General features: G+C 44.6%; 1 protein-coding gene across 1 annotated transcript in view; it reads right to left on the reverse strand.

Moving 5' to 3' along the window:
• The window catches only part of LOC143301197 (gamma-glutamylcyclotransferase-like), an 18,576-nt gene extending 13,430 nt beyond the window's left edge, over positions 1 to 5,146 (reverse strand). Inside the window, exons 1-2 of the mRNA XM_076615316.1 lie at positions 4,983 to 5,146; positions 3,400 to 3,842 (exon numbers count right to left, since the gene is read on the reverse strand). Coding sequence (XP_076471431.1) covers positions 3,400 to 3,510 — 111 coding nt within the window. The 5' untranslated portion in view covers positions 3,511 to 3,842; positions 4,983 to 5,146. The remainder of the gene's footprint in view (positions 1 to 3,399; positions 3,843 to 4,982) is intronic.
• Between the last annotated feature and the right edge of the window lie 7,943 nt (positions 5,147 to 13,089).

The raw sequence follows: 13,089 nt of genomic DNA on the forward strand, positions 1-13,089 counted from the left end.
ACATCACCATCAAACAGACCTTTGTGGAGCTGCTTGAAGATCGTCTGGAATCCGCCTCTCTGGACAACCAGAATGTGGAGTCTGACTGGAGGACCCTGCGCGAGCTGATCTATAGTACAGCTTCAGAGACCCTGGGACCCATGACCAGAAAGCACAAAGACTGGTTTGGTGAAAACTGTGATGAAATCAAGCAGCTTCTGGATGAGAAACGCCGTCTGCATCAAGCCTTCCTGAGCTACCCAAAGTCCACATCAAAAAAGGATGCGTACGATGCCATCCGCAGGACTGTTCAGCAAAAGTTAAGTTACGTCAGATGCAGGATAAGTGGCTGAGTGACAAAGCTGATGAGATCCAGGGATATGCTGACAGGCATGATATGAAGAGGTTCTATGATGCCTTAAAAGAAGTCTACAGCCCCACATCCTCAGGATCATCCCCCTTCCTCAGTGCAGATGATCACCGAGAAGGAGAAAATTCTCAAACGCTGGGCTGAGCACTTCAACAGTGTCTTAAATCGCCCTTCCTCCATAAATGATGAAGCCACAGACCGTCTCCCACAAGTCCCCATCAACGAAGCACTGGACGATCCGCCAACACTTCTTGAGACCCAGAAAGCAATCCGTCTGCTATCTAGTGGCAAAGCACCTGGCTCAGACTCCATACCAGCAGAGGTCTACAAGGATGGAGGCACTGTGCTGACTGAGAAGCTCCATCAGCTGTACTCACTCATGTGGAAAGAAGAGACGATCCCCCAGGATTTCAAAGATGCATCTATCATTCACTTGTACAAGCGAAAGGGGAACCGGCAAGCCTGTGATAACCATCGAGGCATTTCCTTGCTCTCCATCGCAGGCAAGATACTTGCCAGGATCCTACTAAACCGCCTCACAGCACACCTTGACCAAGGTCATTTGCCTGAGAGCCAATGTGGATTCCGGAAAGAGCACGGAACCACCGACATGGTGTTTGCTGCAAGACAGCTGCAAGAGAAATGTCAGGAGCAAAATGCTGATCTGTTCTCCACCTATGTCGACCTCACTAAAGCCTTCGACACCGTGAGTAGAGAGGGACTGTGGAAGATCATGGCCAAGTACGGATGCCCTCGGAAATCTATTTCCTTGGTCAGCCAATTCCATGAAGGCATGCAGGCTCGAGTCCAGGACAATGGCGAAACATCTGCTCCTTTTCCTGTCACAAATGGTGTCTAGGAAGGCTGCGTCCTGGCTCCAACACTGTTCAGCCTCATGTTCTCTGCAATGCTTACTGATGTCTTCAGAGATGGCGATGTTGGAATCAGCCTAAAGTACACAAACAGATGGCAAGCTGTTTAACCTCAGAAGGCTTCAAGCAAAAACGAAGGTCATGACAGACATCATCAGAGACTTTTTGTTTGCTGATGATTGTGCCCTCAACGCTGGATCTGAAGCTGACATGCAACTCAGCGTCGACAAGTTTGCCACCGCCAGCAGGAACTTCGGCCTTACCATCAGCACGAGGAAAACTGAAGTTCTCCATCAGCCAGCCCCAGGGAAACCCCACGTTGTGCCCAACATCACAGTCAACGGTCAGAGACTCAGTGCGGTGGAGCGGTTCACATACCTTGGCAGCACACTGTCACGAAATGCGACCATCGACGATGAAGTGAACGTCAGGATTGCAAGAGCAAGCGCAACTTTTGGTAGACTCTATGCAAATGTCTGGAACAGAAGAGGCATTGGTCTTGAGACCAAACTAAAGGTCTACAGAGCAGTAGTTCTCCCCACACTACTGCACGCTTGTGAAACTTGGACAGTGTACCAACGACATGCCAAGAAGCTGAACCACTTCCACACAACATGCCTAAGGAAGCTACTGAACATCAAGTGGCAAGACAAGACCCCAGACACGGAGGTGCTTGCAAAAGCCACCCTTCCCAGCATCTTCATCATCCTGATGCAGTCCCAGCTTCGCTGGGCTGGACACGTGGCGCGCATGCCAGACCATCAGCTGCCCAAAAGGCTCTTCTATGGCGAGCTGCAACAAGGGAAGAGATCACACAGAGGTCAGAAGAAGCGCTTTAGAGATACTCGGAAAGTCTCTCTTAAAGCGTTTGATATCAACCCTGACTCCTGGGAGGAATCTGCAGTGGACCGTGACAAATGGCGCGCTGCTGTGCACAAAGGTGCCAAGTTGTGCGAGGCCAACAGGACTGCTGCAGCTGTTCAGAAGAGGCAGGCCAGAAAGTCACGGGCAAACAAGCTCCCTCAGTCCCTGGCAATGATATGCCTGTCTTTGTCTGCCCCAACTGTCAGCGAACATTTCGTGCGCAGATTGGACTATTCAGCCATCTGCGCACTCAAAGATAGATTCATGAGCATCCACCCCCCCCCCCACCACCACCCTGCCCCCATCCCCCAGCTGGATGACAACGATAGTCATTATCGATCTCGATGGACACACACACTCCACTCTCTTCTGTACAACTGCGTTAAAAAAAAGAAAAGAAAAAGAAAAAAGAAATAGTGGTTAGTGCTTAGTAGTGCGCGATGCTTTCCTTTCAAGTTCTTTCTGTCGGTGTTCAGAATTTCGGTCATTTAACTTGCTTGGACTTTTATCAAAATGGAGCGGTCATCTACTGGTTAATTAAGCTTCCAAGATACGCCGACTCGAAGACTGATTCAACCATTTTTTAATCATTTAACTTGCTTCAGTAGACTGCATTTAAAAAAAAAATGGTGCAGTCAACTACGGGTTAAATAAGCTTCCAACATGCTGAGGATTGGTTCGATCATTATCATTATGATTATTTCTTCTTCTTCTTCTTTTTTTTTTTTTTTTTTTTTAAATCAAGCCTTTCAGCTTTGTGCGCAATGCGTTTCACCAAGAGCCTGTTGTTCCAAAGCAAGCGCGAAGAGCCTTTGTCCACAGGCACATGTTCTTTGACCAGACCGCTGCCGCAGGACTGGTGTCGAGCGGCCATGTGGGTGGTAATTTTCCCTCACGCACTCACTGTTTTTGTGATCTGTATTGGTGGTTCCCATACACCTGACGATATCGATCTTTTTCTTCTTCTTCTTCTTCCGCAGCTCGTTCGTGCGGGCGACTGACTCCCACGTTCACTGGAATGCACGAGTTACTGACGCGTGTGACCGTGTGTCTTCACTCCCGTGGGTGTGCATGTGTGTCATTAGTGTGTGCGGGTGAGTGAGTATGTTTGACGGAGAAGAGACGGTAATAGGGTCCGGTGAGTTGAGGGGTTGTAGGGTGGCGGAGACAGAGAAAGAGAGACGTCATATTCACACACACACACACACACACACACACGTCATATTCGGCACACACACACACACACAAACACACACACACACACACAGATCCAGGCGTCAAACACGATAAATGCCGCCATTCAGTGAGACTCACCGTCAACTTTGCTACAGCTGTGAACTGAGCACTGGGATTCCTCAGAATCAGCCTCTCTCTCAGCAGGTTACTGCCGTATGCGAAATAGAAGAAAAAGGTAGCGGAAGCCATTGAAGAGATCGAACGTGTGCAGTGCCACTGACTTTCAAGATTCTCACTCGACCTGAGCACGGCAACTGACAAACGGCTGTCTCTGAAACGAAAATACTCGATCGGAACTCTTGTTTCAAAGCCACGTACTATCAGATGAGTCCTACACTTCACTCAGAATGTAAACCAGACAAGTTCAAGCTAAATTCGCTGTCCTTGATTGCGAAGAAGTGATCTTGAAAAGAAACACGACACACACAGTGACACACACACACACACACACACTTCTGCAGTTCGCAAGCAGACGACTTGTTCATGTGCCGGCAAGAGCAGAGTTAGTTCCCCGGACAGCGCTGGATATTAAAAAAAAAAAAAAAAAGGATAGGTCAAGGTCGCTTTGCCGTGTCATAGGAACGTTACTCCTCCCCGGCAAAATCTGACTCCGGAGTAAAATTTGCCGAAAAAGTAGATCGCCATGTACTACTACTACTACTACTACTACTACTACTACTAAGCTTACTACTACTACTACTACTAAAATTTTAATGATGATTATGATGATGAAGATGATGATGATAACGATTATGAAGATTCTGACTTTTGACTGAATCACTGGAAAAAATCCTCAGTTTGAGCATCAGTCTTTATGCCATGAGTTCTTGTCATTCTTGGCGTAATTTTTGGCCATAAGTTATCAAAAACAAATCCTCATTTTGCCGGCAGGTAGGCTGCGGTCACGTTCCTGTTTTGCCGCGACTCTCCTCTGATAGACTGACCGTCACAGAATATTCGGAAGTTAATAAAGCCATATCAGTATCTGTATCAGTAGCTCAGTATCAGTATCAGTAACTCTGTCAAGGAGGCGTCACTGCGTTCGGTCAAATCCATATACGCTACACCACATCTGCTAGGCAGACGCCTGACAGGCAGTGTAACCCAACACGCTTAGTCAGGCCTTGAGAAAAAAAAAACTAAGAAGAAAAAAAAGAGAATATATATATATATATGTATGTATGTATGTATATAAAGACGTTTGAAAACAAGAGAACGCTGGCCATTAAGGAGAAGCGTGAGCGAAGGAAGCAGGGCTCAACTTCTGGAGACGTTTTCCCTTGCAACACCTGTGGGAAGTGCTGCGCATCCAGAGTCGGCCTTTTCTCCCATATGCGGACACACACCGACAGATAAGCCTGCCTGCCTACTCATCCGTTGGTCCGATGGGAGACTCAATTAACACTATGTATGTATGTATGTATGTTTAAACAAGAAGAAAATAATTAATGATTAAAATAAATAAATAAATAGATGAATAAATAAATACAAAAAAAAGAAAAAAGGAAAAAGAAAGAATAGATAATTCATTTTAAAAGAAAATAAAGTAATAATAATAACAATAATGATAAATAGATAGAAACAAAATAGAAAGACAATAATGATAATGAATAAACAAACGTACCAAGCAAATTAATGTAAAACACACAAAGAGGCGTTACCGCGACTGCGTTCGGACAAATTAATCCATCGTGTACGCTACACTATATCTGTCAAGCGGATCAGATGCCTCAGTTCTCTCAGAGTTTCATTAGCGCTAGCTTTTGACAAACGTGCGATGTAAAACATGAATAACTGGGGCACACGACCCGCTGTTACACCCTAGAATTAATATCACCTGCCGCATCACATCAGTCCCAGCCCGTCGAGCAAATTCAACCTCTTCTCCCTGTGTGTGTGTGTGTGTGTGTGTTTATGATTACGTAGCGCTTTTACTGAAGCTGCTTTACAATAAAACATCACGGCCAGGCACAGCACACAACCACACACACACACACACACACACACACACACACACACACACACACCTGGCACACACACACATGCACATGTACATTGGCACACACACACACACACACACACACACACAAGATCACGCACACGCTCGCACCCCCCTCCCCGCCACCCTCATAAGCAGACAGTGTCGTGTTCACTGGGGCATGAGTTACAGAGCACTCTGTTTTAATTAACACACAGACACAGACACAGACACAGACGCACACACACATACGTTCGCACGTACACAGACCCACATGCACGCACTCACACACACACACACACACACACACACACACACACACATACAAGCACGTACACAAACCCACACGCACTCACGCACGCAAGCACGCGCGCGCGCGCACACACACACACACACACACACACACACACACACGTTTCAAGTTTCAAGTTTTAATTATCCTTTCACTCCTATTGGAGCCGTATGGAGGATTACTGCAAAATAATCTTTTCATGCCCATAACAAACATTTCCAAATACACAAAAATGTCAAATAAAAGTTGCGAAAACACAAATGTATTTTAACTCCAAAAGTGTAGCTAGGCAACAATCTAATCATCTTACTTACAGCTAAAATGACTTTTTTTTGCCTCCTTTGAGCATATTAAAGAAATGAAAAAACGATTTTGGAGACAAATGTTTTCTGATCATAATTGGGACATTCCATTATAAATTGAAACTCATCCCCAATCACAGACATGTTACAAACATTACAAAGCCGTAACTCTCGTGGCATACACACACACACACACACACACACACCAGTCAGCTGCAGAACACACACACACACACACACACACACACACACACACACACACACACACGCACGGCGCCGGGAGAGACTCTGAAGAGTGGAAGAGAGAGCTGGTGAGAGAGAGCTGGTCAGAGCGATCTGGTGTGAGAGGGAGCTGGTCAGAGCGATCTGGTGTGAGAGGGAGCTGGTGGTAAGAGAGAGAGGCTTGTTGGTAGGTACCTATATGGTGTGGTTGGGGAGAAATATTGAACAACTGATATCTAGCGTAAACCACGGCTTGTTGGCTGTTCTCTTGGAGAAACCGTTGTCACCCACACCCCGTGACTGTGGACTTGTCAGCTAAGCATCTGTGTAAACTTTCCCATCTTCGGGGGGGGGTCTCCGAACAGTGTACCAGAACTTGCCTTTGTGATTCTTTGGTCAACATACCATGGACTGTGGACCCTGCTGTAGTTTGCTTAACTTGTGGGTTTGACCTGTTTGTGTTGGGACTCATACTGCCCGGCATTTGGCAGTATGACATTTATTGGTTAGTTGTGGTATACCAGGATGCGTTTTGCCAAACCCAGCCTTTCAAAGTTCAGCCATTAGAACAGGTTTGACGTTACTAAGGGCGTACACCTTCAAATACCTATTTTGCCCCCTGTGATACAGGGGAGCGGTTATCACGCAGAAGCTTGGCGGTGAAAGAGGTAGACTCTTCTTCTTCTTCTTCTTCTTCTTCGTTCGTGGGCTGCAACTCCTACGTTCACTCGTATGCACGCGGCCAGGCTTTTACGTGTATGACCGTTTCTACCCCCACAATGCAGACAGCCATACTCCGTTTTCGGGGGTTAAAGAGATAGACAAGCCTGACTCTCAGGGATAAACTTCAGTTAGTCAGAGCTGATACCCTCCTCCCTCCCCAGGTCATCCAGGTGGATTTCATTAAACCCCCACCCCCTTCCCCACTCCCGCGAGCGTGTGTGTATATGCATGCATGTATGTATGTATGTATGTATGTATGTATGTATGTATATATATATATATATATATATATATATATTATGCGTGCGTGCGTGTGTGTGTGTGTGTGTGTGTGTGTGTGTGTGTGTGTGTGTGCAACTTTAACATAATCATTTTTTCTTGGCTTAATAACTGGAAAAAAACAGGGTTTTTTTCCCCCAAACATTCTGATTATAACGACTGTGCACTTCTAGAAAGGGCAGAACAATAATAAAGAAACCAAAGATATGACAACATATAACAGGGACTGAAATGGGATACGGGGGCCATTATTCTAGGCTCCCTTGAAATGATGACCTCTTGGCGTAATTCTGGTCCATTTAGAATCTATACAGGCCATCAAAGTGGAACCCATCCATGTTTGCTGTCGTTAAGTTGTCATGGAGAGGAAAGTCAGTGAAGGCTAGCTCCGAACGAACCCTCAGATGTTTTCAGTTCCTGTAGAAAGGGGGGGGGGGATGGGCGGGAGGGTGGGAGGGGGTGGGGGGCTGCGGGGGGTTCAAGGTGTGTGTGTGTGTGGGGGGGGGGGATATTTTCATCTGGGGGAAGGGTTGGAAGGTGGGGCAGGAGGTCGATCACGACAAGCCATAAATCACCCCGTGGGGTTGTTGGAGCCTGAGGCCAGCCCAGAATGACCCCGGCGGGGTGAAAAAAGCATGAGGGGATAGTTTGAGGCCGTTACACCGGCGGTTATATTCACCACCACTCACCTGGTTAAAAAAAGAAAAAAAAAGAAAGACAAAACAAAACAAAAACACAAAAACAAAAAAAAGACCCCCCCCCCCAAAAAAAAAACAAAACAAAAAAACACCCCAAAAACAAAACAAAACAAACAACAACAACAACAAACAAACAAACAAACAAAAAAAAAAACCCAAAACACACACACACACACACACACACACACACACACACACACGCAACAACAACAACAACAAAAAATCCACACGCCACATTCGTTATTATCCTTTTTTTTCTTTCTTTTTTTTTTGTTCATGTTTGACAATACACTCAACAGTGTTAGAGGCCGAAGATTTGAATAGACACTGTCCCTTGAAATCCACAGGAGCTGACAAGCCTCAAAACTTACTTTATTCCCCCCCCCCCCCCCAGCCCACCCCCAGCCCCCCTCTCCCGGTGTATGAAGCTTGTAGGCCAGATAAGAAAACATAATTATACCGCGTTGTGTGAACTTAGAGAGTTACGATGGGTATTACTCAAGGTGTTTTCTCTTGATTTAAAATCTAATCCTGGTCTCCCCCACTTGTACAGTCATAGTTCATCTCGATAGATCTCCACATAGACAGATCTCCACATCGGTAGATCTCCACATCGACAGATCTCCAAATCGACATATCTCCATCGAGATCTCCACATCGATAGATATCCACATCGATAGATACACACATCGATAGATCACTGCATCGATAGATATCCACATCGATAGATACACACATCGATAGATATCCACATCGATAGATCTCCATCGAAATCTCCACATCGATAGATCTCCACATCGATACATCGACAGATCTCCACATCGACAGATCACTACATGGACTGATACATCTAATGCCTACATATTGAAAACATTTCTTAGTTGGTTTTTTTTTTATTTTTTTTTATTGATTGGTTGTTTGGTTGATTGGTTGGTTGGAGGTTGTGGTTTTGTTTCTTCCCGTGTGCTAATTATTCGAATGCATTTAAGAAATTCGAGAGATGCTTGCTCTTGAACTACTACTACTACTACCACTACTACTACTACTCATAATAATAATGATCATGTGAATTTATACAATGCCGATTCTCAAAATAGGGCTGTAGGCGCTTTAGAAAATACAAAAACGGGTAAGTACAGAGAGAGAGAGAAAAAACTCAGAACTCAGAACTCAAAACGTTTTTTTATTCAAGGATAGAGATTTTGGACATGGCCCATTCTTCCATTCTGTCCTCGCTAATCTACATCAGTTACAACAGCACACACACACACACACACACACACACACACACATATATATATATATATTTAATGGAAAGAGGAGAAAGAGAGAAGAAGAACAACAAAACAAAAAAAAGTCCTGCATAAAAAATATGATAAAGAACACACACACACACACACACACACACACACACACACACACACACACAGAGGTGGATAAGAGAGAGAGAGAGAGAGAGAGAGAGAGAGAGAGAGAGAGAGAGAGAGAGAGAGAGATGTCATCAGTATCGACAACCAGATGACTAAAGCCACTTGAACTACTACTACTACTACCACTACTACTACTACTCATAATAATAATGATCATGTGAATTTATACAATGCCGATTCTCAAAATAGGGCTGTAGGCGCTTTAGAAAATACAAAAACGGGTAAGTACAGAGAGAGAGAGAAAAAACTCAGAACTCAAAACTCAAAACGTTTTTTTTATTCAAGGATAAAGATTTTGGGCATGGCCCATTCTTCCATTCTGTCCTCGCTAATCTACATCAGTTACAACAGCACACACACACACACACACACATATATATATATATATATATTTAATGGAAAGGGGAGAAAGAGAGAAGAACAACAAAACAAAAAAAGTCCTGCATAAAAAATATGATAAAGAACACACACACACACACACACACACAGAGGTGGATAAGAGAGAGAGAGAGAGAGAGAGAGATGTCATCAGTATCGACAACCGGATGACTAAAGCCACTTTGTTGTAATCTTCAAATCCACGTACAACAACTGTAATTAATACTAAAATGACTATTTACCATCGCCAATATCACTTATCCAACAGCTACTGCCACCATCATGATGGAATGATATGAATATATTCATGCATGCACACAAATTGGAAGACAGTGAAAGAAAGCAAACAAAACAAAGTGAATGAAAAGAAAATAGGACAGAATGAGAACAAGACCAAATCAAGAACAAGGAGAAACAATAAAAACGGATCCAATAAGTGAGATATATAAATGCCCTCAGTGTTACTGTTAACGGTCGCTTCTATATCTGATTCATTTATGGTAGGAAGGATTGAAGATATCAATGGAGATCTGACTTGAAAGTAGGTAGAGAACTGCTCGTTTGTATGTGTTGGCTACAGGGAGTGAGTTCCATAGGGATGCACCTGAAAATGCAAAACTTGTTTTAAACATGTCAATGCGGGTGCGTGGTAAAATGTACTTGTTCGAGCCGTATCGGCATGAGGCTCGGGTAAGCAAATGTAGATACTGTGGTGCCAGGTTATTGTGCACTTTGTACACAAGTAACGCATTGTTGAATACTAATCTAGCTTGTTTTTCAAAGTTGACAACGAAGGATCTGGTAAAATTATTTTGGCTGCTCTTTTGTGAAAGGAATTTAGTTTGTTTTCTTTTAAAGATGAACATCTGCAGCGCAGCTCCAGACTACAGATGCGTGATTAATGTGAGAGAGACAGTGAGCGTGGAAGAACATTTTGCGAGCATCACTGTCTATGTAAGGCTTGAGCTAAAAAGACTGCGTGCCTGAGTTAATGTGTGATTGCCATTTCAGTTCATCATCTATTTGACTCCAGAGACACGGTGCTCGTGGACTTGTTCAATGGAGTTGTCATCGACATTCAAAGTGAGGACAGGTGGATGTTTTTTTATGCTTTTGTCTTGGTGCGAGAATCATACTCTTTCAGAGAGAGAGAGACAGACAGACAGACAGACAGACAGACAGAGGAGAACAATGGGTTGGGTTGGTGGTTTCTTCATTATTTTAAAGAAGTGGGTATTATTCCGTCTCGGTCTGTGCGTTCCTCCTGTGACACTCGCATTTTTCGCATTCCAAACAGGCGACAGAAACACCATGGAGAACGTGCTTTCTCTTTCATTGGACCTGTTATCTGGAACAAACTGCCTGATTCTGTCCGGCACGCTAAGTGTTTGTCCTCATTCAAATCAGCTCTCAAAACTCATCTCTTCCACAGTTGTAATGATTGGTTTTTCGGCCCTGTGTGTCTGTCTGCAGTTGTTGGTGGGTTGAGAGAGGAATGGAGCTGTATCAGTATGAATGCCTCGTGTGTGTGTGTGTGTGTGTGTGTGTGTGACCTGTTTATTTTGTGATGTGTATAGGCAAATGAATGTTATGAAGTGTATCTGCACCTATGTGGAGTGATAGCCTAGAGGTAACGCGTCCGCCTAGGAAGCGAGAGAATCTGAGCGCGCTGGTTCGAATCACGGCTCAGCCGCCGATATTTTTTCCCCCTCCACTAGACCTTGAGTGGTGGTCTGGACGCTAGTCATTCGGATGAGACGATAAAGCGTGGTCCCGTTTGCAGCATGCACTTAGCGCACGTAAAAGAACTCACGGCAATAAAAGGGTTGTTCCTGGCAAAATTCTGTAGAAAATTCCACTTCGATAGGAAAAACAAATAAAACTGCATGCAGGAAAATATACAAAAAAAAAAAAAGAAAAAAAAAAAAGAAGAAAAAAAAGGGGGTGGCCCTGTTGTGTAGCGACGCGCTCTCCCTGCGGTGAGGAGCCCGAATTTCACACAGAGAAATCTGTTGTGATAAAAACAGAAATACAAATACAATGCATGTATGTGTAATTGTATTTGTAAACGCCCCGGGCTCTCCGGAGATAGGGCGCCGATTTTTTTTTTTTTTTTTTTTTTTTCCAGGGATGACTTGAGTGAAGCGGAAGAAGAAGAAGAAAAGTCTCTGATCTGCACAGGGAGTTGGTTCCAGACAGCTGGGCCATGAACAAAGACACAACACAGTCCGAAGAACTCTGTTTGACAGAGGGGGATGCAAGAGCAAGAACAGAGCTGGCGGGACAGGATGGGGTGTATATGTGAATGATACCAGTAAGACATATCTGACAGTGCCAGATACAGAGATAGGGCTGACTGATTTTTGAGGTAAGCTACAAACATAAGTCTAGCCATCTCTGTATTTCTCGACTGAAACACACACACACACACACACACACACACACACACACACACACACAAACAAACACACACACACACACACACACACACACACACACACACACACACAAACACACACACACACACACAAACACACACACACACGCGCGCGCGCGCGCACACACACACACACACAAACACACACGAACACACACACACACACACACACACACACACAAACAAACACACACACACACACACACACACACACACACACACAAACAACAAACACACACACACACACACACAAACAAACACACACACACACACACACACACACACACACACACACACACACACACAGAGTCATCAACTCGCTAAATGTTCTGTCTGCCTACCAACACGTCCAATGGTCCAGGAATATAGAATGGCTTGGAACAATACACAACATTAGCAGGCTGAAAAAAACGTGTCACAGATGGTGGTACTGACACCCATTCATCACTGTGGAAGAATGGATGTTGCATTGTTGTAATTTTGCATTGTGCACGCATGTGTGTGTGTGTGTGTGTGTGTGTGTGTGTGTGTGTGTGTGTGTGTGTGTGTGTGTGTGTGTGCGTACGTGCCTGCGTGCTTGTGTGTGTGTGTGTGTGTGTGTGTGTGTGTGTGTGTGTGTGCGTACGTGCCTGCGTGCGTGCAACTTTAACATATTCGTTTTCTCTTGGCATGATGATAAGAATCGGAATACAATCCCCCCCCCCCCCCCCCCCCCCACCAAACATTCTCATTATAACGACCATGCATTTCTAGGACGGGCACAAAATTATAAAGAAGCCAAAAATGTGACTACCAGTGTAACGTCCAAAATCGCCTCCTTCCATAGGTCCCTCGTCGGACCTTCGGGATCCTGAAACGTACCTCTTGGCAAATTCTGGGACATACCCCCAAGCTATTTCGTGTGTGTGTGTGTGTGTGTGCGTGTGCGTGCGTGCGTGCCCTTTGATTGATTTATTACACTCTGTCAAGGAAAAAAAGAAGAAAAAAAAAGGCATTAAAATATTCTATAGAACATGAATTATCGCCTTT

The sequence above is a fragment of the Babylonia areolata genome, chromosome 27 (genome assembly GCF_041734735.1).
Source record: "Babylonia areolata isolate BAREFJ2019XMU chromosome 27, ASM4173473v1, whole genome shotgun sequence".
Lineage (NCBI taxonomy): Eukaryota > Metazoa > Mollusca > Gastropoda > Neogastropoda > Buccinidae > Babylonia > Babylonia areolata.